At 32.9% G+C, this 23,779-nt stretch overlaps 1 protein-coding gene across 3 annotated transcripts in view; it reads right to left on the bottom strand.

Annotated features, from left to right (window-relative positions):
* LOC113518917 (homeobox protein araucan-like) overlaps window positions 1-23,576 on the bottom strand; it is a 132,229-nt gene extending 108,653 nt beyond the window's left edge. Inside the window, exon 1 of one of the 3 annotated variants that reach the window (XM_031911373.2) lies at window positions 23,139-23,576. In XM_031911373.2, the coding sequence (XP_031767233.1) occupies window positions 23,139-23,231 (93 nt within the window). In that variant the 5' untranslated portion in view covers window positions 23,232-23,576. The remainder of the gene's footprint in view (window positions 1-23,138) is intronic. The other 2 variants (XM_031911374.2, XM_031911377.2) reach the window with 2 other exon arrangements.
* Window positions 23,577-23,779: the final 203 nt, after the last annotated feature.

The following is a 23,779-nucleotide window of genomic DNA, read 5'->3' as shown; positions in this document are numbered from 1 at the left end:
CAAATAATAATAAATAAATAATGATAAATATCTTTATATTTTATAGTGTCATCTAGTTTAAAACCAAGTGGAACTTGTACTATGAATACTAGGCAACTGATAGAAATACATGTTTTTTTAAAATACAAATACATGTTATTAAACTATTAAACTTTTCAAATTCTGATGTTGCCAATATTATTTATTGATAGTAATCACTGTACCTTACGAAACTCATATAAAAATATTACCTGTAATACTATATTTGTCAATTTTCCAAGCTTTGTAACAAAAACTCGACGAACTCCAAATCAGAATTTAGCCAGAATCTGATCACCCTTTTAAGCTGAACTGACACGCAAAGTAAGTATAAACAATAGCGATATCTATTTAAATCCACTTCTGTGGTCTCGACGATGTTCACGACACGTGACGTAACCACGCGACGATGGTTCCGAGCTTCGACCTGACGCATACGGCCGATAAATATATACTGGCCAGCCGTCAGCTCCTTATGAATAAATTATAATGCGGCAGGTGGAATGACCTGACACAAAATGTTTTGATGGAATTGTTTTAATTGGACGTTATCTTGCCTTAACTATCACGCTGATATTCATTTTGAAAATTCATAATATTTTGTTGCCAACGATTCACACCATCGTACGCATTTAATTATAACATCGTTGTTATTTAAAAATATCGATCCAAAAACAAATAACCGGGCGGAAATGCTATATTAATTATGTTTTTTTATTATGGTATTACTGTATTTTTAAATTAGGTACCCACTTTGTTACTTTTATATATTTTTTATATTAACCAAAAAGTAGAAATGATGATAAAGAAGAAAGGTGATAGCAGCCTAAGAGCTGTTAGCTGCTAGTAACTAATATCTAAAACTTTTAATTTGAAACAGAGATAAGAGCGCAAGAGGCACATGAACGTGTCATAATACGAAAACAATGTATGGAACAATCAGAGGTTGAAAGCCTTTAGCCAAAGAATTACATAACAATTCGGGACACATTGCTTTGTCCAAATATATCTGTTACACTGGTAGGAAAGTCTAAAATTTTTAAAAATATAAATTTTTTATAACTTACACTGAAAGTGAAAGGAATCTATTTGGTATTGCGTTTCTGAATATTTTCAACTTGTAGTAATAAATATTAGTGGTCTCACAAATTATTCTACACTCTGCTCACAAGGTAGATATAGGCGACTCACGAAGTAGATAACTTAGTCCTACCTAGTATAGGTACACGATTTGACACAACATCTCTAAGACCTGAAGATCCTACACTCAAATTTACAGTTAAACACAAAATTCTATACCCAATGTAGTAGCACTAATATCTTCGTATACTCTATGAATTGTGAATTGTGATAATGATGATATGTGGGAAATATTAAACATTAGACTTAAAGTCTAACCCTATTGTTCATAAAAATTAAAATTTACTACAAACCACAATTTATGCTCTTTTATGCTGCAAACCAAATTTGGATTGGAGCATAAAAGAAAGACAAGAAAACAGTTTATTAGTTAAAATAAGTTTATTAGATACTTGACACTTTTATGAATAAAAGCACCATTATCCAGTGGTCTGTTATTAACGTATTTGTATATTCAGTTTTGCGAAACATAAAAATAAAATAAAAACATTTAGCATCATAGCAGGTATGTAAAAACGTACGTGAGGTTATAAAAAAAAATCATCAGACGTAGGTTAATGATTACGCTCAGGTTCTACGAATACCTAAACCTTGACCACCAGATAAAGACTGATAGAGTGACAGACGTCAAACGACTATTTATCGAAACGAATCTTATGAATTTATGACAACTTTAATATCATTGAAAATTATGACAACCGTATAATTAACTCTTTTGAATTTCTTTCGCAAGAATTAATCTGAAGCGTTTAAAAATTTATTTATTACCTCCTACTTTAACTTTTAATTTTAAAAGTGAAAAATCAAGATTAACACAGGATTTCTCTGTCATCATTACAAAGCAAAGTTATTATAGTTCATTTTAATTATAACTTGGGATATCGAAGATATAAGTACTAATTATGTAGTAACAAGATGTTAATGATATGTAATAACAATTGCAACAGCAGTCAGTCAGTCACTTATCGAGTTGTTAATTTATGTATTGTACATAAATTAACAACATGTTTTGAGAGAAAAAAGTGAGAAAGGGAGCTTTTTCTTCAAATGACAGAATCTATGAACAATCCCACATAATAAAGACGAAAAAAAATATTCGCTATTTACGAACAACCATGAACAACATAAAAAGTCCCATACTCGTTGCCAGTCCTAATAGTTCAAGATATATCTTTGTAATATAGTGGAATGAGACTACTTTTATCTATTATGCAAATAAAAATATAACATAATGTATTTATTTTATTCACTTAATTAGTTATTAAATACTGTATCTTAATATCTTTGACTCAACATATCTGGCAATCTATTCTGTTTGAAATTCAAAATAATTCCAGAAAACCTCGTTTTCTTTCGTTTATAATAAATTAAATGTCTTGAGAGCTCTCTATACAGTTTTTTCTTCTGAAAACTTCGATTCGATTCACTTCTAGTATTGAAATATATCATTTTAATAACTGTATTTCAATCATTACACACCGCAAGAGAATACAAATCGTAACTTAGTTACGATTTGTTGTTGAGTTGAGACTTGAGAGAGAGGAAGTTGGAGTTCTTCCGTTTTGTTAATGCTTATGTAGGGTTTCCGGAGATGACGATGTATTCACATATAACTTACCTAAAGCTAATATAGATTTTACGTCGTCAAATAACGTCAAATAACAAATGATGGACTGGCCACTTTTCTTTTGAGACTACCTTATCAGTGTCGGTGCATTGTTCCGACAAAACTCCGACGCTGAAGACAAAACCAGAAGTTTCTTATATTGTTATACCCCACGCTAGTCTTCCTCTCTTTATTTCTCTTAAACTACCCTATAATAATATTTTACATGAAAAGATTGATGAATGTGGAAGAAGCGAAAGAGGTTTGTTTGAATCGAAGCATTTGGCGTTCCATTGTTTCTGCCTACCCTAATGGGAGACAGGCGTGACAGATATGTATGTACGTATGTAATAATATTTTACAAATAAAAATACAATAATGTAGGTACAGTTACCTAACACTTTGTGATAGCCTGTGAGTATACCATGAAACTTTATTTAGAAATTTCGGATCTGAATTTCGATGAAACACATTCATCGATTTTGTAGATGGAGAATTACACCTACTTTATTTGTCAAAAAACTGTATCCAAAAGCTTCCGTATTCGAATGAAATTTTATCAATTTGATAGTATTTCTTGAGGTATCAACATTCGGTTTTATTAGTGTCTAAAATTTCGAAATAATTTTCAGAGTAAGTAAGCAGATATTCATAGAAATGACAATTACATCACTTTTAATAATTATCAATCCTCTCTAAATATAGAACGGAATGAGATGACCAATAATCGCATACATATAATTTACCTAGTTCGTCAAACGGTATGGGAACGATACCTGCATTAATTAGACCAAGTTCTCCGGAAGCCCGTCGCGTGTATCCACGCCGATAGCCCATTGAATTATTTATACTTTTAATATTGTAATTATCATACACAGCGACCGCTGGCTTATTATCATTTATGTTATTATATTAAATGTTATAATAACACCCACCACGAAAGGTTATACTTCGATATGGAGATAGCGAAAACGTAAGCGTTTAATGAGCATTTTGCGTCGAACACTCGCATGTTAATTCGTTCGACATCTTGTTCTTTAAATTTTATTACACGCAACGAATAAGTGCCTTCACAATTTGTACCTGTTTGTTCAACTTGATCTTGTTCCGATGCTATAAACGACCAGTTAATAATTGACGCGGGTGTCACATAATGAAATTATGAGTAATATGCGAAATGAATAAAAGATGTATTGAGAAATGGAAATCGGTTTGACAGAATAGAAGAAAAAACGTTTCGTTTAATTAAACCTGCTAATGGTGATTATTACGTGAGGTGGGATGTCGTAGCGGTGAGCGTATATTGAGTAGGCTGGTCATAAGTAATTCAGTTCAAGTAGCAATTGATACTGACTTTTACAGATTCAAACCATAGCCATATTAATAGCACATTAGACAGAAATCATAGGCACTATTTATTAAATTTTCATTTTGGACATAAACTATTTTTGCCCTATTAAAGTCATCACTTAATATTATTGAAATAAAAATGTCTTCCAATATGTTTGTTAATTTCATACGTAAACTAGTAAAATTAGTAAGTAATAGTTTAGAAAAATAAAACTGACTATTCAAAAATATACTATTGAAGAATTAAATTTCTATTACCTACTTTTGTTTTATAATCAATTAAAAAAGCTTAAAATGGCATATACCTAAAGCATAGAAATTTATTTTAAACCATAAATATAAGGTTTGGTGGTTTAGGGGTTATTCTGAATGACCATAATAGTCTTGTAAGATTATTTTAACATTCTTAATATCCAGTAGAACATTTTAAAATTCAATATGCGTTTTGATGTGTATGAAATTTATTCGGCCTTTGAGGTATCCAACGGTGTGTGGCACAGCTGCACTAAAGTATAGAATTTCATTAAAATTACCGGTTCTCGGGTAAAATAATGCGGGTAGACGAACGGTTAGCAAATGGCGAACACGTGTCCAAGGAAGTACTTCCTAAGGCCACCTGAACTGCGTTACACTGGACTTTCTCACGGAGCGGTAAAAGGCCATTAGATACTAATGCGTCGAACATAAAATGCAATAGCACTTAAACGGTTGAAAGGTGCATCAGCCAAAGAATGGATGCTTTCAAGGACACGGAACTACGGAGAGTGCACAAAAGGTACAGAAAAACAAGTGAATTGTTTCCATGTATCCGATATATCTAGAATATAAAAGAGGAAACTGATGACAATGCAAAATATCTATTGCTGTGTCTAGAATTTGGAGATATTGCAAAGATTTTAGAAAACTCCGAAAGAGGTGGAGATTCAGATTTCCCTGAGCGGAAGCTGCAAGTTTTCATTTAGTTTGAAATGTTTTACTTATTGATAATGATACCAGTTTTATACATAGTTTATTCTTTGAACAATGCATACTGATTTCATTTAATGATGCAACATTTGTAAGTTTTAATAGGATTCTGACTATAGCAAAAAGTAGATCGCATGTAGATGTTGCCCTTAAGATATTAATATTACTAATTGTGCATCTGTTTCTACATATATATAAGTACTATTTGCCGACATTCTTAAAGGCGATAAAGAATAAATTAGAATTATCATTAACGATGTTAATGTGTGTATAGTTTTTTAATAGTTTATAACTGGTGTGAAGTAGATAAATTGTGCAAAGTTCTATTGTATTTTAATAATTTAAGGGATCATTTCATCTAGAGTGGCAATTTCATTGAATACCACGCTATTACAAATAGCAGTAGCAAATACACGAACCATACAATTAATGAAATAATCGATAACAACAACAACTAGCAATTCTTTCCAGTATTTTACATATATGCTTTTTTTGTTTACTTGCGTAAATACTAACGTAATAATATATTACTAGAAGTTATATGTCGGTATGTTAATTACATATATTTATTTACGATAAAAACAATAGATAAAAACTATTACGTCATTCGATGATACACGTATCAAATAGTAATTTTATATTTTGTATTAGTATATTTAGTAAAATCATTAAAATGTAAATTATCATTAGCATATATACAAATAATTAATGAGTAAATTTTAACACATCACTTTGCAACATTATCCATTTAAATTATTGTATTATAATAAGTAATAAATAATGAAAGCATACCTTCATGTAGTGACCAAGTAAAATTAAAAATACAATGTTCTTATCATATTGCTAGTCTTTCACATGAGTGAACTATAGAAGCGACAAATTAAGCGAAGATACAACGGAGCAAGAGCAGTAAAACTCGAGGCAAACCCTTAAATTGAGTCACTTGGGCAACGAGATGTAGGGTGTTATTTCTTATAGGCATACCTAATAGAGAAAAACTAATGGTTGCTAAGTAAAATAATAAATTAAAAATTAAAAAGAAAATAAAAGGAGACAGGCGTGATAGATACATATGTATATAAGTATGTAAAGAAAAAAATCACCCAAATTACAAAAAAAAAAACAGAATTACAATATATAGGCTATCCTATCTTGAGGAGCAGACCATTGGGGTGATTATGTGGTACTCATTATTGATGTACATTTTATAATAATAATATAAGTTGGATGTGTTCAAGTATTTTTTTTTTATGGGTGATAATGGAATGGTAACCCAGCCTGCGCTATCGGTATACGCTGTCGGGGCACCAGTGAGGGATGATAGGTGACGATGAAAGCAGATCAGTTAGCCCATTGTGACGAATTTCACTAGAGGTAACTACGATGGTTTCCGGGGGGAACCACGTGAAGGTCGACCAGATAGGGTGTACTGCTGGCAATGGATCAGTTAGACCCCATTACTAACAATCCCTTTCCTCCATGTGTCCGAGTATTATGCACATGTAAACAATAATTGCATGTACTTATTAATATTTAAAAGTCCATCAATTAGTGAAATAAAACTCAAAGCCAGTGCACTGAACAGAAATTCAATTAGTAACCCATTAATTTCAAGTGAAGAAGTATTTTTTACTGATAGATATTGTAAAATAGGTCTAAGTGTGTGACAATGACACGCAGATGTTTCATATAATCGTACAAATGAACTTTTTGTTCGAAATGGCGTTACTAACTAGTGTAATAACCATTATAAACGAGTACAATTTAACTTGTTGCAGTCATATGAGCGACGGTTACCACTTTCCATCACGTGGTACCGCAAGTTGTTCGTCATTTTTATAAAGTTGTATGAAAAAAAACTGGATCTATGAATATTTAAGTATAAATATTCATAGATCCAGTTTTTTTAGTGTAGTAACACTTATTTTTATTATTATATTGCCGTGTCGCCCCGGCATAGAATAGGCCACCCCTTCCTTTCCAGTGAGTGTCGTAAAAGGCGACTACGGTAGGGAGATGGATGGGCAGCAGCGTCCCTCTTAAAATTTCTTCAAAGCCTAACTGAGGAACTAACCAATCCGCCTGCCAAGACTGACTGAACAAAACCAAACAAGGGCGAAGCTTATGTTCAGCAGTGGACAGTTAAAGGTTAGTATAGTAGATATGATGATGACTTATTTTTACATTATGTGAACGTTATATATATATATATATATATATATATATATATATATATATATATATATATATATATATATATATATATATATATATATATATATATATATATATATACAAATGTTAAATACAACATATAAATATCAAATAAAAAAGAACACAATGATGACAGTCTTCTAATCATTATTACCAAAAGAACACGAGTTGAAAAACAAAAATTATTTTGAGCCTGCCTACATGACGCATTCAGACTTTTTTCGTTTTTGACTACTACTATGCCCATACAACCTGAGATTACAACGACAATATAGTCCATTAATGTGAACAAGTGAAGGGATAAGTTTTTTCTTCAATGGCGAGCCATGGCCACACTATGTTAGCTGTATGTCCATGAATAACTTTGTTGGTTTTTGATTGTCAAATATTAAACAATGTTTTTGTTTGAAAACATTACATTTAAATTACTTTCTCTTGTTTAAATATAATTTAAATTTTTTTTATGATTTTTCCCAGTTACAGAACGAACAGAACAGAAAGTAATTATTCACAATACAATTTTTTTCTTTATAATACAGGGGTAAACAAGCATGTAACTTACCCAATGGTAAGTTACTTCCGCCACTCATGAACATCTTCGACACCGGAGAAATTGCAACCGTATTGCCGACCTTTTAAAATAGAATATGCTATTTTCTTAAATGTTACAATGTCATATCGGTTCCGAAATATTACTGTTGGAAGTTAATTCCAAAGCGCGGTTATATGCGGAAAGAACTATTTTAGAAACACATGGTGCAAGACCATCACTCGTCCAGATTGTTAAGATGAAACTTCAGTTTATGCTGGGTTGCACAATGGCGAAATTCAGAAGCAGGTATCAATCTGAACATTTTTTCAGGCCATAATCCATGATACATCCGATAAAAGATGCATGAGATGCAACGCCTCTACACAACTTCAGTGAATTGAGTAGGGCAATAAAGCGCTAATCATAATCGATTCGTTCTGTCCGACGTTGAATGCGTTCGAATGGTACAAACTGGTATTGTAACACTCGAGCTCAGAGGCGAGAACAATACTCCAAATATGACCAGACTTTAGCTAAATGTAATTGAAATCATAAGCATCCATAACGCAAAAGCCTCAAATAGTAGCAAAAATTTATTTTTTTTAACCCTACTTGACTTATATTTCTTGAAAATATAGTTCAGTGAGCACTCCCTCAAAGGATTCTAATGATTTCAACAACAATTAAAAATAATGATTCCATACTAACGCGCTCTGGCTGTTAAATTAGTATAAGGTGCTCCAATAATTTTTTAATTCCGAATTTTCATTTCTCAAATTTTCTGTTCTAACATATTTTAAAGCATAGGTATATACTTTGTTTAACGTAACGTTAACAATTTTGATTTCACCCTGTATTTACAATCGTGTGATCCCGGCATAGAATAAGCCACTCACATTCCTGTGGGTATTATTATCTAGTCATAATTTTATTATATTAACAATATAAATATCGATTTAGTCAGTAACTAATTATATATATGAAAATATGAAAATTAAATATGACAACATAAGAGATGTTCCTTCATACCTCTGTTTGCTCACGTCACAATGACTTAAATTCTAAACGTAGAAACTGCATAAGAGATATTAAGTAATCGTAGATGCAATTATAACAGAATTATGGATATTACTTATCATTTATGTCATTGGCCGTTATCTAACAGTAAATTTGTAAGAAGATTGGTACTTCGTAAATATTGTAATTAAAGAAAGGAAGCATTAATTACAAATAAAAAACATTGTTATTTATCGAATGAAACAGAAGTCATTGGAACCCTCATATGATATTAATTTAATAACCATAAACAAATATTGTTTTATACAACTTAGAATTGCAAACAAGCTGACGACCCACCTGATGGAAAGTGGTCACCGTCGCCTATCGACATGAGCCCCTACCATGATACCCCCCATGCGTTAGCATTCCTGAGGACTCAGGTGTTATTCCTCTATACCCTGTAAATTCACGCCATATCCCACCCTTCAAACCGAAACACAGCCATATAAACATAGCTGCTTTAAAAAAATATATAAACAAATAAATTAAATTGAATTCCTTACACAAAAGAGTAGAATCTGAGTAAATCTTATGCAGCGTGTAGAGACATACAGTATAAGAATGACTCAGTTTGCAACTAGGTTGCATCTGTCATGTAACATTAATATAAGTCATTTATTTATTACAAACTAAATAGTTATCGTGTGGTTCCGATGCAGAATGGGCTACCCCTTCCTTTCCCGTAGGTGACGCAGCAAGCGACTAAGGGAACTTAGTAGTTGAGTGATGGGCAGCAGTGTTCCTTTTAAAATATCACTAAAGGCCTACGTTCAGCAGTGGACAGTAACACCTGACAGTAAATAAAAAATTGAAATCCTTCTCTGATCAATCTGTCAACACGAACCCTCTACGATGAATCTGTCAACAAATTAGATGGTAATTTTAAACCACCTCCAATACCTTTTATAGAACTTGCATAGGATCCTATGTTATATTAAATTAGATAAAACCTGTCCCGAAAATTACAATTCGTGAGCAATTACCAAGCACTAAAGTTTTGTCGACATAATTTTAGTCAAATCGACCGAAGATCAAGATTCAGTTAATATAATCATACTCTTATCAAATTTTCTTTCTGTCTTTAAGATAACAATAACAAGTATTTTAGAATTGCTTCCAAGACAGAGTAGCACAAAGCGTTAAGATTACCTGGACACATTTTGTCGCGGTGAATTTCTCTCTCTATGCTTAGGAGCATAGAATGATACTATTACTACTACTTATCGTAGGGTCATATAGTACTCTTGAGAGAGAAAACAAACTTCTGGTATCTCGAGAGACTGTAAAGCAAAGTAATTAGCTACATTGTTTCTGGCACAGACGGAGAACACGAGTTACTGTTGTGTATCTCATCTTATGAAATTTCTAGTAGAGTACTTCAAAGGCCTGGCAAGAGTTTGTACTACCGGCCATCTGTTAGAACTATTCTTAAAAAAGAAGACGTCATTTCGTATGCCCTTTTTTCACGACAGAATTCTACTTTTGTGCATACTTCATTTACAAAAGTTTATCCTCAGATTACTCTTAATATATTAATAAATCAGCGGAGTCCACAAACATTTGATTTTCCTGAGTTTCAATTCAATCTTAACAAAGAAACAATTAGAAATGGTAAATAAGCTGCCAATGTCCCTAACGTGATGAAAAGTGGAATCCGTCGACTATATTATAGAAATGATACTTACTTGCTGCACGCCTTAGAGGACATGTAAAATGTCGTTCGATAAGTCTCATAAAAAGCCTTCGTATACAGAAACTCTTCAGATCAGAGGGTACCCATACCACACCATATCCAGCATAGGAATTACATAGTAATATACAAAATATACTGAATTGCAAATAGTATTCCTCTTACGTCTCTTGAATAGCCTATTCTCCAAGACCTGATAAAAATTTAAACCACCTTTTATTCTTTTTGGTTGAAAAAGTATAAACATTTGGATATTCAAAATAACCTGCAAATAGACTTATTATATAATACATACATCAACATACTATATCAACAACATATCAAAAGAACATCTACGTAATTTTTCATACAAAATCCTAATAGTATGAGTACTTTATTAATTATGTATATTTATTTGCACGCCACATGACCCCATACCACACAGATTAGTTATTTATGTTTATGATTAGTGACACTTTGATAGATAAATATGCAATTTCCAAATAAAGAATTATCCACTTTTATAACAATTTATATTGTATCAGGCTCTATTGATTTTATTTTTTTAAATAAATTTTAAATTATTACATATGAATATATTATCTAATTACTATGTAGGAAGTCAGTAGATGCAGGTGGCACAGGACCGTTCTTTATGGCAGTTAATGGGAGAGACCTATGTTTAGCAGTGAACGGATAATAGCTAAGATGACGATAATGGTGATATCTTTTATGCAGTCCATACACTTGAATATTAAAATTATTTTTTTTTTTTGTTAATTAATTATACTGCAGTTGGTTTATAAATTTATTTTTATGTCATCATCATTTCAACTATTATCTGTCCACTGCGGGACATAAGTCTCCCCATAGACTGAGCCACCTGCATCCACTGACTCCCCGCAACGCATTTCAGGTCGTCACTCCATCTAGTGGTGGGTCATCCTACACTGCATTTACCCGTACGTGGTCACCACTCAAGAATCTTTCTCCTAATCGGTTGTTGGTTCTTCGAGCTATGTGATCAGCCCATTGCCACTTCAGCTTCCTTCCTTCGGGCTAAGTCGATTAAACGATCCTCGTTTCGGATTCTATCACGCAATTCTACCAGGATTCTATCAAGCCCGCTAAGTAATTAGAAGCTTTTGCATACGGGCAATCCTGTAGGACCATATTTCGGTTGCATAAGTCATCACTGGTAACACGCACTGATTAAAGACCTTCTGCTTCAAACTCTAAAGTATTTTGTATGAAAAGATGTGCCGTAGTTTTTCGAACGCTGCCCAGCCAAATTGGATTCGTCGTTGACCTCTGGGTCGGAGATGGACTCACATATTCGGACATTTTGTCCCAGGTATATAATAGTTTACAACTTCGAATGTAATATTCTCAATCGTAACTGGTATAGGTATGACATAGATGTTGGACATGATTTGTCTTGTCCACGTTTATCTTAAGATCTACCTTTTGAGAAGCACTATTGACGTCATTGAGCATAGTACTTAGATCCTCCTGGGATCCGCCATGAAATCGAAGGTGTGTGATGTTTTTACTTTTTTTTTAATGGGTGATAATGGAATAGTAGTAACCCCGTCTGCGCTATCGGGATACGCTGGCGGAGCACCAGTGAAGAATGATAGGTGAGGATGAAGCAGGTCAGTTGGCCCATCGTGACGAATTCAACAAGAATTATTCACGATGGTTTCCAGGGGGCACCACGTGGAGGTCGACCTAATAGGGAATATTGCTAGCAATGGGGCTATCAAACTCCACTGCTAACAATCCCTTTCCCCCCGGTATGATGTATTTGCAACTGATGTTTATACTATATTTTTTCCAGTCCAAAAGTTTGAAAATATCTTCCAATGCAGCTGTGAAGAGTTTTCACGTCACCCTGTCTTACACCTTTCTGCACTGAGATGGGTTTCGTACTCTGATTCTGTACTCGGATGGACATCGCAGTCTTACTATACATACACTTCAACACTTCGATATACCTATAGTCAATCTGGCACCGCTGGAAGGACCATAATAGCGCCCATGTCTCGACTGAATCAAAGGCTTTCTTATAGTCCATAAACGCCAGACGTAGTGGTAAGTCTTTTGTATTATCTGCCGTAGCGTATGTATGTGGTCTATGATACTAAAGCTCTTATGGAAGCCAGCTTGTTCGAGTGGCTGGAAGTTGTGGAGTTTGTGCGTATGACGATTGGTCAGGACTCTTGAAAACAGTACGTACACGCAATTCAGAAGGAATATCGGTCTATAGTTCTTCAATAAGGTATTGTCACTCTTCTTGAAGAACAGAACTACCGCACTTCTGCTGTAACATCGTTAGGGATGACGAAATTAAATGGCTTCTAAAGGACTACAAGTACCGGTTTTCCACCCGTTCTTAGAAGCTCTGCTGTAATTCCGTCTTCTCCTAGTGCCTTGCCATTTCTAAGCTATTTGAAAGCCATTTCAATCTCCTGCACACTGACGGTCCGGGATATCATCGGTATAGTGTCAGTTGACTTTAGCTCTTTGGTCGTTATTCGCATTGATATGCGGTGTTAACGATTTTGTGTATAGCTGTCCATAGAACTTTTCAATCTCACTCAAAGTCTCAGATGTGGCGGAAATTATATCACAGGTGTCTTCAACTTTGTTAGTTGGCTTCGCCCAATAGTCAAAACTCTGGCGAATACTTTCGAGCCTTGATTCCTCTCTATTGCCTGTTTAATGCATGTAGCATTGAACTAATGTATACCATAGCATATACATTTGGAGATTTGCCTATTAAGCTGCCTATATTCTGACCCAGACGTTGAAAACTGGGACCAAATTTCATGCCGTTTTCTCATAAGAACCAGAGTGCGATCAGAGAGCTTTTTGGTTCTTTTTGAGCATTAAAGCTTGCAAAATTTAGCTCCCACTGCTTGGGCTGTTTCTACTAGCTTATTATTGATATCGTCCGCTGTTTTGCAGTTCACCAGGCACTGAAAGCGATTCGACAATTCAACTTGAAAACATTCGGAGTTTTCGATAAGGGCATACGAAGGTCGGAGCATAGACTTTATTAAACGAAACCTTTATAGCCTAATATTCAGGTTTACCATTCGGTGATCACTTCCGATTTTAAACCTGTTGATCACTGAGACATAATTGAATGAATCGCGATTTGTCGTTATAATGAAGTCTATCTTATTCTTTGTATATCCGTCGAGGCTATCCCAAGTCCATTTCCTATATGACCGCTTTTAGAAGAAGGAGTTTATCATAAAGAGTCCCTCCTTCTCCATGAATTCAGCCAACTGCTGTCCCCTAGGATTTCGCTGCCCGATACCATGGGGAACCATTCTCGTCTCATCATCTTTTTTTTGTCACTTTTAGCGTTGAAGTCCCCCATCAATACTGTATTTATTGAATATTAGAAGGATATACGGCTCTTGTAATGTCCTCATACATTGTCTTTACCTCATCATCGGTGTGTGTTACGATTGGCGCATACATGGACACCCTCTCGATCTTTAAGACATTATTAACAAGGGACTTGCGAACGATGAACCCGAAACCAGTCCCGGTGATAGAACTAGTCACCGGTTTCAAGGATTATCGTATCCTCCCTCTGTCTTCGGCCGTTACCATGATCAGGAATAGCGGAGCCGTCCGGGACTGGGAACCATTTTTTTACGGTGCCTGCCATTAGGGGGTTTTGCCAGTAGTTGCTACGCTTGGCCGCGCTTGGATTGGCAACCGTAGTAGTTGTCTTTGAAGATATTTTTAGGGGACGCTGCTGCCCATCCCTCAACCATAAGTTCTCTTAATAGCCTCTTCTTTTATTTAATAGGTATATTTTAACTCACTTTCAAAACATATTATAACTTTATAAGTTTTTTATCTCATTTGATATTTGGATTGTCATTAAGTTTTAACTCTTATTATAGGTTATATGTTCTTTTTACATGTCAAAACATATATTACTAAGTAAGTAATCGATGTAATAATAAGTAACTATAATTTTTTTCAAGAAGCATCATCGTATATATGTAGTATGACCTTTTTAAACTAAAACAAATACATGATCACGCGGTTTGTATGAAAGTTCAAAAATTCCTTACGTCCTCGGGGAAAATTGTTCAGTTTCATAACTATCTTTGAGTTTCGGTTTGGTACAACCATTGCTGCTAACCGCATTTGCTAATACCTTCCATACCCATTTCTTTTAGAACTACATATATACTAAAGTCCAAACAGTCCTGAATTAAACCAATGTGATTGATACTAATAATAAAATATTTTGCTTAAATGAATTTCATGCGCTAGTAAAATTAATTTAAGTAATTGTGGAATCCTATTCACGTTATAAATGTGAATGTTTATAAGGCTAGATGAATGGATGGATGTTTGACTGTGTCGTGTAAAAACTATTTGACGGATTTGAATTAAATTTAGTACACGGGTATGCAAATCCTAATTTAGCATATAGGATAATTTATGTACCAATTCACGTAAGCGAAAAGAAATAAAATTAGTAAAATATAATAAAAACAGACACTTATTAACAAATTAAATAGTACACTAAAATTTTTTTTAAATTCGAATCGATATCGTAAAAGTAATTAACAAAATATAGTAATATACTATGTATCTACCTATAATCTACTATGAAATACATTGTTTAACTGAAAATCTGTCAATATTTCTTATACTACACGATCCAAATAGACGGTGTTTCCTTCAATAAACAATTTTACAAGCAAATCAACATCAGTCCATTTTAGTTCCAACAACAATCAAGATTTCGTAAATTAGGGTATGCTAGCGAGTGACACGACAGAGCCTGTTATTTACGTAGCCTGAAATGACAAGTTACGTTTGATAATTACGTGCGTTGGGGTTCAACACTTATCTTTGTTACATCTACTTAAAAAGGAACGGATAGTGACACTGCCATTACTCGTAATGAACGAGTTTTTTGGGTTACATTGTAAGTATAGTAAAACTTGTTGTTATTAGTTACTTCACTTAAATGTCTATCTTTAATAACAATGGCTATGAACGCATTTGATTCTTGGTTCAAAGGCAGACAAAGAGCCTTATAAAGAAGTTGATGTATGCAAATATAAATATATTTAGGTCGTATATTTTTTTCTTTTCACTGTGTCATTTACTTATGTACTGTTATGGTATTAATTAAAAGTGTTTCTTATTTAAATTTAACTGAAAAAGACAATTACTACAGTTTTAGAATTCCATAATAAATAATAAAATTTTAAATATTCCGCGATTGTGTTTCTATTATAATGTTATTTTAAGTAATTTTATCTCTACAATAAATTTAACAATTTAATTCTCAGATCAAATCGAACTGAGTCCCAAATCTCTTAAAATGTCAAGGCGGAGAAAATACCCTCTATACTATCTCATTGACGTCGTTTTAATGAAAACACACCTTCAAAAATGCTGCAATATTTTATTAATGAACAAAATGGAATGATGGATGCATGGATGAAACGGAATGAGAATTCACTTACTAGATATCTATCTGTTGCAATTAATGAAGTGACTGATGTTAATATATTGCTAATTAGTGTGTAGTTATTATATTTTACAATTAGATTTTGAATAGGTTGAGTAGTTTGGCTTTAGATGAAGTATGTATGCTACTTCGCCATTGTAGTCTTACGTTGAAGTGATCATTACACCAGCATTTAATGTTCTTCTTCAGTCTATTTCCAGATAGATCTAACTCCCAATTTACTTATTGCTATTAGTTTTTAATCAAATACCGATTTTCAATATTCTTAATTGAAATTTCTTTTTAGATAAAGTTGAAATGTCGAATAGGGTTAAAAATAACTGACTAAGAGAAATGAATCAGTAGATTAAGACGTAAAAAACTTTGGGTTATAGAAAATTCTCCTATTTTTATTAATAATTAAAAACAAATCCCTGATGATTTTGTTATTATATAGAGATAATTGAGCTACTGACCATAAACAATTAATAAAGAGCAGAGGATTGCATGTTTGCAATCCTCTGCTGTTTATATATTCTGCTATTGCAGAATATTCGACAGCGGATACACATTTCTATAAATGTCAAGTAAATACAAATTATAAAATTCGATATGTATCTACTATTGCTAACCATGAGAAAAGAAAAGACTTTTTTAGATTATCAGAAAAAGTAATAAGTACCCCTAACTAGAAGTAAGACTAGAATCTTTTTACTTTATCATATGAAGATCATGAACTATTAGATAGTGTACAAAATTCTGCAAATATTTAAAATAATACCAGTAGTATCATTATAATTAAGATGTTGAAAAATTTTTTTTTTTATTTGAAATATCTCTATTTATTTCAACCAATATGAAATTTTTTATTCAAAATAATGTTCTTGAAAAACTATCATAGACATTTTGTTATCTTATATAAACTTCAGAGAGTTTCGGCTCAAATCATGCCCAAACTAAGTAATCTTATATACTTGTATCTAATATTATATTATGTTAATATCTAAATCTTCGTGCTGTAATGATAGTAAAAAATCATATGACATTTGACTTGAATCTGTTCTGGATGGCTATATCGGGGCTTATCGATAACTTCTTTTTCTTCGAGTGCCACTCCTATCGGAGGTTGGACAACACAAGGGTAATCCTAATTTTTGGAGTTACTACTCTGAAGAGCGAGGTGATACTACAGCCAAACCACTTCCGCAGACTTTTCAGTCAAGAGTAACGTCTCCTCCCGGCACTTCTTCACTTCAGTTAGAGTATGTGACCGAAGTACAACAATTTCCGATGCCTAACGGTGTTCATATACCCAATTTTTTTCCAAAGCCTGTTGAATACTTCGATATTTGTGACTCGGTCACGCCATGAGATTTTTTGAATACCAAAACCCACCAATTTCTTAAAGAAATATGAAATACTATTACCTACTTATAACTTCCCACTTTGAGACGATGAATGAATTAGACCATCCATGAAAGAATTTTTTAATAAAATATCTTTCCAACTTTTTAATGGCTCTGGTGATAAGAAGCTGATTGGTTTCACAGATAGCCCAGTAATTTTGGCTCTACTTCCATTAATCAAGAGTTTTCTGCCTTTAAGCTAGACAAAGTTGATAATTACTTGTATATATCTTCACACATCATCAACAATTACCACTTCCTTCTAAAAATAAATGATTTTGTATCTATTTTATTTTTTTACTACTATTATCTCTTAAGTATCTGGTCGCTCCTGTTGTATTAAGTAAATTCCATAACTATGGTTGATTAGTTAGAAACTTATGGATCTATAACTTTCAACTACTCGAATGACCTGGAACTTGCCGCACAAGAGCATCATAAAAAACAATCCATTTTACAAACCTTATGTTCCTGATAAGGTGAACAAAAAAGTTTTTTTTCTCTTTTATTTTATATATATGTACATTTATAATTCTAATGTTAGCTTTGTACGACACCGTATTTCTTTACCAGCATACAGCCCTTTTACTCACAAGCTTTTAAATCCGTATACTCCTTCTTTCTAATCAGAATCAGGACTTTAAAACAATTGACTCTAGGTCAATACTTCGATTTCAAATACAATCTACAGACAAATCTACATCATTATTATATAATTACATTATTACGGAAAGAGTACAAGTTGAATCCTTGAATTTACTAAATCCATTGAAAGAAATCTTAATCGTGTCTAATTAAGACTATTATCAGCATTTCAAGGAAAACTTAATTAAATTGTTTCTCAAATAGGAGATAGATCGACAATAATTATAACAATTGATTGAATGTTGATACTAATATTAGAAACTTTCATAAATGCCAACAACAATGGCATAAATAAAAAATACCAATCCGATTGGAATAACAATGCGCAGACACATAGAGGACAAATACAAAATTATATTTCTATTTGTATAATAGTGCATACTTAAATTCAGCACAATTTTCATATCTTGTAAAGTATGTATGTAATATTTATTATTACCTCTTTTACGAGACATCTTTGTAATTCTTCGTAGGGTAGCGATGCGTAGCTCCCCTGCTCCCTTCTTCTTTACCCTATACTATAAAGTTTTGTACTTGAAAAATGTGTATATTTTATCAGTACAATAACATGAAGAAAAATGAAATATTGTTTTAGTCCCTTAAAATATATAATAAAATTGTAACTAAATGATGTATATACAAGGAGATATTTAAAAAAATATATATGAATAGCCGATAAAAAATATATATTTTTTTTTTGATCCGCCACCACACAAAAACTAACTGCATAAAATTTAATGGAGTTTTCACAGTTGTATTCCTGAAAGTCTAAACTAAAAACTAGTTAATGTTTTAGGTATTTTGATAGATATGTCTATCTAGAAGTAGTCTACTTCGTTGATTTTTATATTTCTGTAATCTGCGCGTACGAAGTAAGGGACAAAAAGCTAGTAACTAGTATATGGATAGTGAAATAGGACACAAATATGTAATTCATAATAACATATCCATTGTTTTACGAGTATACCTTTAAAAAAATTAAGGAGCGAAAAAATTTAAATAACAAAGTGTGCTTTATTTGTCGTTTGCTGTTCTTATAGTTCAAAGAGGATGGTATCATGTGTCACTAAGGACAGCGTAAAAGCTAATGTTGTGGGTACTAGTCACTTCCGCCGTGTACTCGGAGCTGTAAGTTACCAGGATTCTGGGCACCTTGCCACATGGCAGCGGTTTCGAAACTAATTTTATAGGATCCGATGAGAGACCCCCATGATAGTTAAGTGTTTGGCGATACCAATAGTAAATTTACTATGTGCCTAAAGTAACAGTAATTTCGTTGAACATAATTCAGAGTTTACGATAGCCAGTTCTTTCGTTGAAATTACCTATTATGTGATAATAATATATTATGATGATTTTATTCTTAAAGTCTTGTAAGTACACATTATATTTTAATTTAAAAACAATCCGTCTAACTTACATGTATACTTACAGTCTCGCGCTCGCGTCGCGGCCAGATCGTTCATGACTAAGTGTTCCGGGTAGTCCAGAAACTAGTCAAGCTTTCTCAACTAAATATACATAAGTTAATCCGATTATACCTATACTAAAAAAAACTATAATGATGAAAATAAAATTTGTATGCATATGTATCTAAATAAGTACAGTTATGATATATTAAAAAAAAAGTTTAAAATATAATTCTTACGACAGTAAACTCGCTCTCTGCCACGTTTGATTCAAATAAGCTAATGTTGAGAGTTATTTTCACCACAACGATGTTACCAGAGTGCCTTCAGGAATTATGGTCGTATATATTTATTATCAGTGTATGTATTTGAGATAATACATTTATTCTAGAACGCTACGCTAGTTTTTTTTTTATGCAATTTAGAATGCTAGACAAGCTGACGGCCCACCTAATGAAAATTAGTAACCGTCGCCTACAGACATGAGCACTATCATGGACATAACAGAATTTAATATTTCGCCCATCATACTCCCCATGCGTTGCCATTTCTGAGGACTCACGTGTTATTTCTTTGTACTCTGTAAATTCACTGCCATATCCCATCCTTCAAACCGAAACACAGCCATGCAAACACAACTGCTTCACGGTCGAAACACGAATAGGACATGAGTGCCCAAGCAAACGACTTTTGTACAAAGACTCTCTTTTGGTAAAACTATTTAAAACCATATATACCATGGTAAAAAATATACATTATACAATTTTAACAAGTATTATAAATATTTTTAACATCTTTTTGATGAATAAATGCAGTTGTTAAAAGATTGTTTCTACTACCACTGCCTTCCATATATTGCAACCATAATACAGATTGCGGTTACTTCGACCAGTTTTAACCACAAAGCCAAGTAGTAACACGAGTGTATAGGTAGAAGGTAGTGCGGAAATTTAATAACCGTAGATCAATGGCTGCAATTAACCAATGTTAATTGAACTAAATTGACAACCATTGCATTTCTTATAGCAGCACTATGATATTCAGAATAAAATAGTACTAGATTCGATCAAATCACTGTTTAAAAATGCACTGCAGTAGCAACACTGTACCGTATTAAGCCTTGACTCAATTGGAATTTATTAAATAAACATTTTTTAAATTACTAATCCTAATAATGGTTGTTTGTTATTAAATTATGGCTGTAAATATTTAAATAAATTTGAGTTATTACATTAATTTACATATTTCATACGAGCAAAATCGTAGGTTGCAAGTGCAAATATTTCTTCTGGACATTGTACTATTATACTATTTTTATTTGTAGCACTAATAATCAACTAATAACCATGAAAGGCTCAATCTGTTACCTTTTACAACTACTGTTGATGCTGAAGACTCAGTTATGTAATTTAGGACCCATTTTTCTAAGTAAGTACATTTTCAGGTACTGGTCTTTTCTCCACGCCACCTATAAACTAAGTGTTACATTGTTTAGTTTTATTACGAAACTGTGCATAAGACTACAAACTTTTAAGTAACCAAATAATCAATAATAGTACTTTGTTAAGTTTTGCAAAATAATATCTGTATTAAAAAGTACTTCAATAATAATAAATATTAACCATAGATTTACTTATTTGTATATGAAAACGTTTTGGGTTTAGTTTTTAGTCCCTTTCTTTTAAGTTAAAATGTTAATATGTAAGAAAATGACTAAACAAATTTGATCGGTCAATTCTATTGTAACTCTCATATTGGGAAGGCTTCTAAACCTGTTATGTTGAATGCTCTTTGCGGGGAAGAGATACGAAATCAAATTGGTGTGCTTGTTTTGATTGATTCTATACTTATTGTTCTAATTCTATAGTATACGTCTAATAAAAAATAGCTGTGATTGATCAATCAATTCAATTGTAGCTCTTCTATTGGCAGAAGAAAGCTTGTGAATATCACCTGGTTGAATAATCTAATGCTTACATATTTGAATTCTTTTTAAACCACTAATAAAACAGTCGACCTATCTACCCTTGAGTTATAGTTGACAAAAGAAAAATGCTTGCAGCTGAGATACAAATATTGCGATGTGCATTTGCAAAATTAAGAAATCATCTTTTTTTATATTTCACGTGATGTTGAGGTATTAAGAGTATATATAAATAAATGAGAGTATAATATAAAGTAGAATAATCCATGTAATATTAAGGATAGTATTGAGTATAATCGTGAGTTTTGTAAAAGAAAAAATTACTTGTAGAGATGGATATTAAAGTATGTGCAAATATAAATTATTCAAAAAGACGTATATATTATTAGAAGGTACTTTGTTGCTAACAACATGACCTTTTTATAATTTTGTATCTGTTTGTTGGTATGTGTTCCATATCAATTTTTATGGTAGTTTTCTTTCGATCAAAACAATGTTAAGTTTTGAAATGGTTTTATTTAAAGGTGTTAATGATTAAAAATTAGCTAAAAAAATTATATTGGTGGCTTTTATATTAACAATTTTACAAAATACACTACCAGTTACACTGTCGCGGAACAGTATTGTCGTGTACTGTACTGAATTATCAATTGACTCTATTTGAGTCAATTCTGATAATTTCTTTTCTAATTTTCATTTTTAAAATATCCTGATCTTGACTACAGCCAATATTGATTGTTAAGTGTTCTATTGACCAGTCATTTTGATCCGACAAAAAAACTAAATCGTTTAGTATATATATCTTGTTGTGTTATGTTAAATAACATGTTTTGATTTTTATATTTCAAAAATGTTTTAGTTAATATGATTATTTAAATTAAATAATACACAAATTTTTTTTAGAAATAACAAGTTTGTAAGATATTGTAACCAAATTAATGGGTGAAGACTAGAAAGGTGATAAGAATGATAATAAAAAATAATAAAAAAATCTAATATTGAAATCTGACACTAGAAGAAGCTCTTTACTGATACGATTGATGATCGAAAATATTCGATATATGTTGAAGCCCGAAGTATGAATCTTAGGTGATGAAAAGTCTTCGAGAACTTCAGATAAACATAATCTTGGGTAAAATGTAAAAAGATTCAGAAGTTGCAGGACAAAACTACTTATTATGTAAATACGATTATTTATTATATTTTAATTCCTTTAATTAATACCTAAATATGCTGATTTTTTAAATACAAAATATGATTACGGTGAATGGAATGGCAATTCTCCTGTCTCCTTAAAAACATATAATGTATCGATATAAGTTTTGATTAGATTATCAATTAATACTAGTTTTAAATATTCTTACATAATGTCTCATACAACATAATTTAATTGTACTTTATGAATTTTTCATTTGATGTTGCTGTTGTTGGAAGGCTTTATATACCTTTTTTTTATAATTTGATTATGAACTCATTCATATCTATATTCACATCTAACGAACCTCGACAACAGACTAAAGAATTGGAGCCTAATTGGTATGTTAAGATTACCTATATGATAATTGTTAACTAACTTGAAAGAAGATACTGACGAAAGTTTTGCATGTTTTGTGCTATATCTAGGTGTATTTTACATACTTCACTTTCCTTGTGTTATTACACCTAATTAACAAATAGGTCTACATTTTGAAACTTACGTCTTGCTGATTAAAGAAGTCATCTTGGGCGTCCTCGCTGGAGCATCCCATGTCTTGCAGGAGAGGAGTAACGTGTCGCTCCCAGTCATCCATTATTGGAAAATTTCCCTAAACTGTTAAGTTGATATCGCGAATGATCACAGCTCAACAATATTCACTAATTAGAAACCGTGCAGTCATTTTAGTGTCTAACCACTTATATCCAATATTACTAGTGAGCGCAATGCTGAACCGAACATTTCGCGCCAAAAACTTGAGAATACTTTTTTGCTTTCCCAGGGTTGATGGCGGGAAGTGGTCGCGATCGCACGCGACACTCGGCTGTCACAAACTTGAGCGAAAGAGAAAAAAACAGCAGCGGCCGCGGGCGTATCACGTGCCCGCTGTTACCGGCGCGCATTCAAAAAACGTACTAGGAGAAAAGTCGACGTAGGCAGCGTGTGCGGAGTCAGTGTGGCGAGGCGCGGGTTCCCGGCCGCCCGTCGACGCGACCGGAACAGGAGTGCGTGGCGGTCCGCGAGGTCGTACGCCCTCTGCGTCGCGCCGCCTCGCGGTCTTCTCGTTCACGCTGCGCGACGCCGCATATCTCTGTCCCTCTCCCGCAGCCTGGCGCCGCACGCCTCCCATGGGCGGCCGCGATT

This window comes from Galleria mellonella, unplaced genomic scaffold (genome assembly GCF_026898425.1).
Source record: "Galleria mellonella isolate WM207_F2 unplaced genomic scaffold, CSIRO_AGI_GalMel_v1 utg33, whole genome shotgun sequence".
NCBI lineage: Eukaryota > Metazoa > Arthropoda > Insecta > Lepidoptera > Pyralidae > Galleria > Galleria mellonella.
Note: the sequence above shows the minus strand (reverse complement) of the source record. Positions and strands in the feature narration are given on the sequence as shown.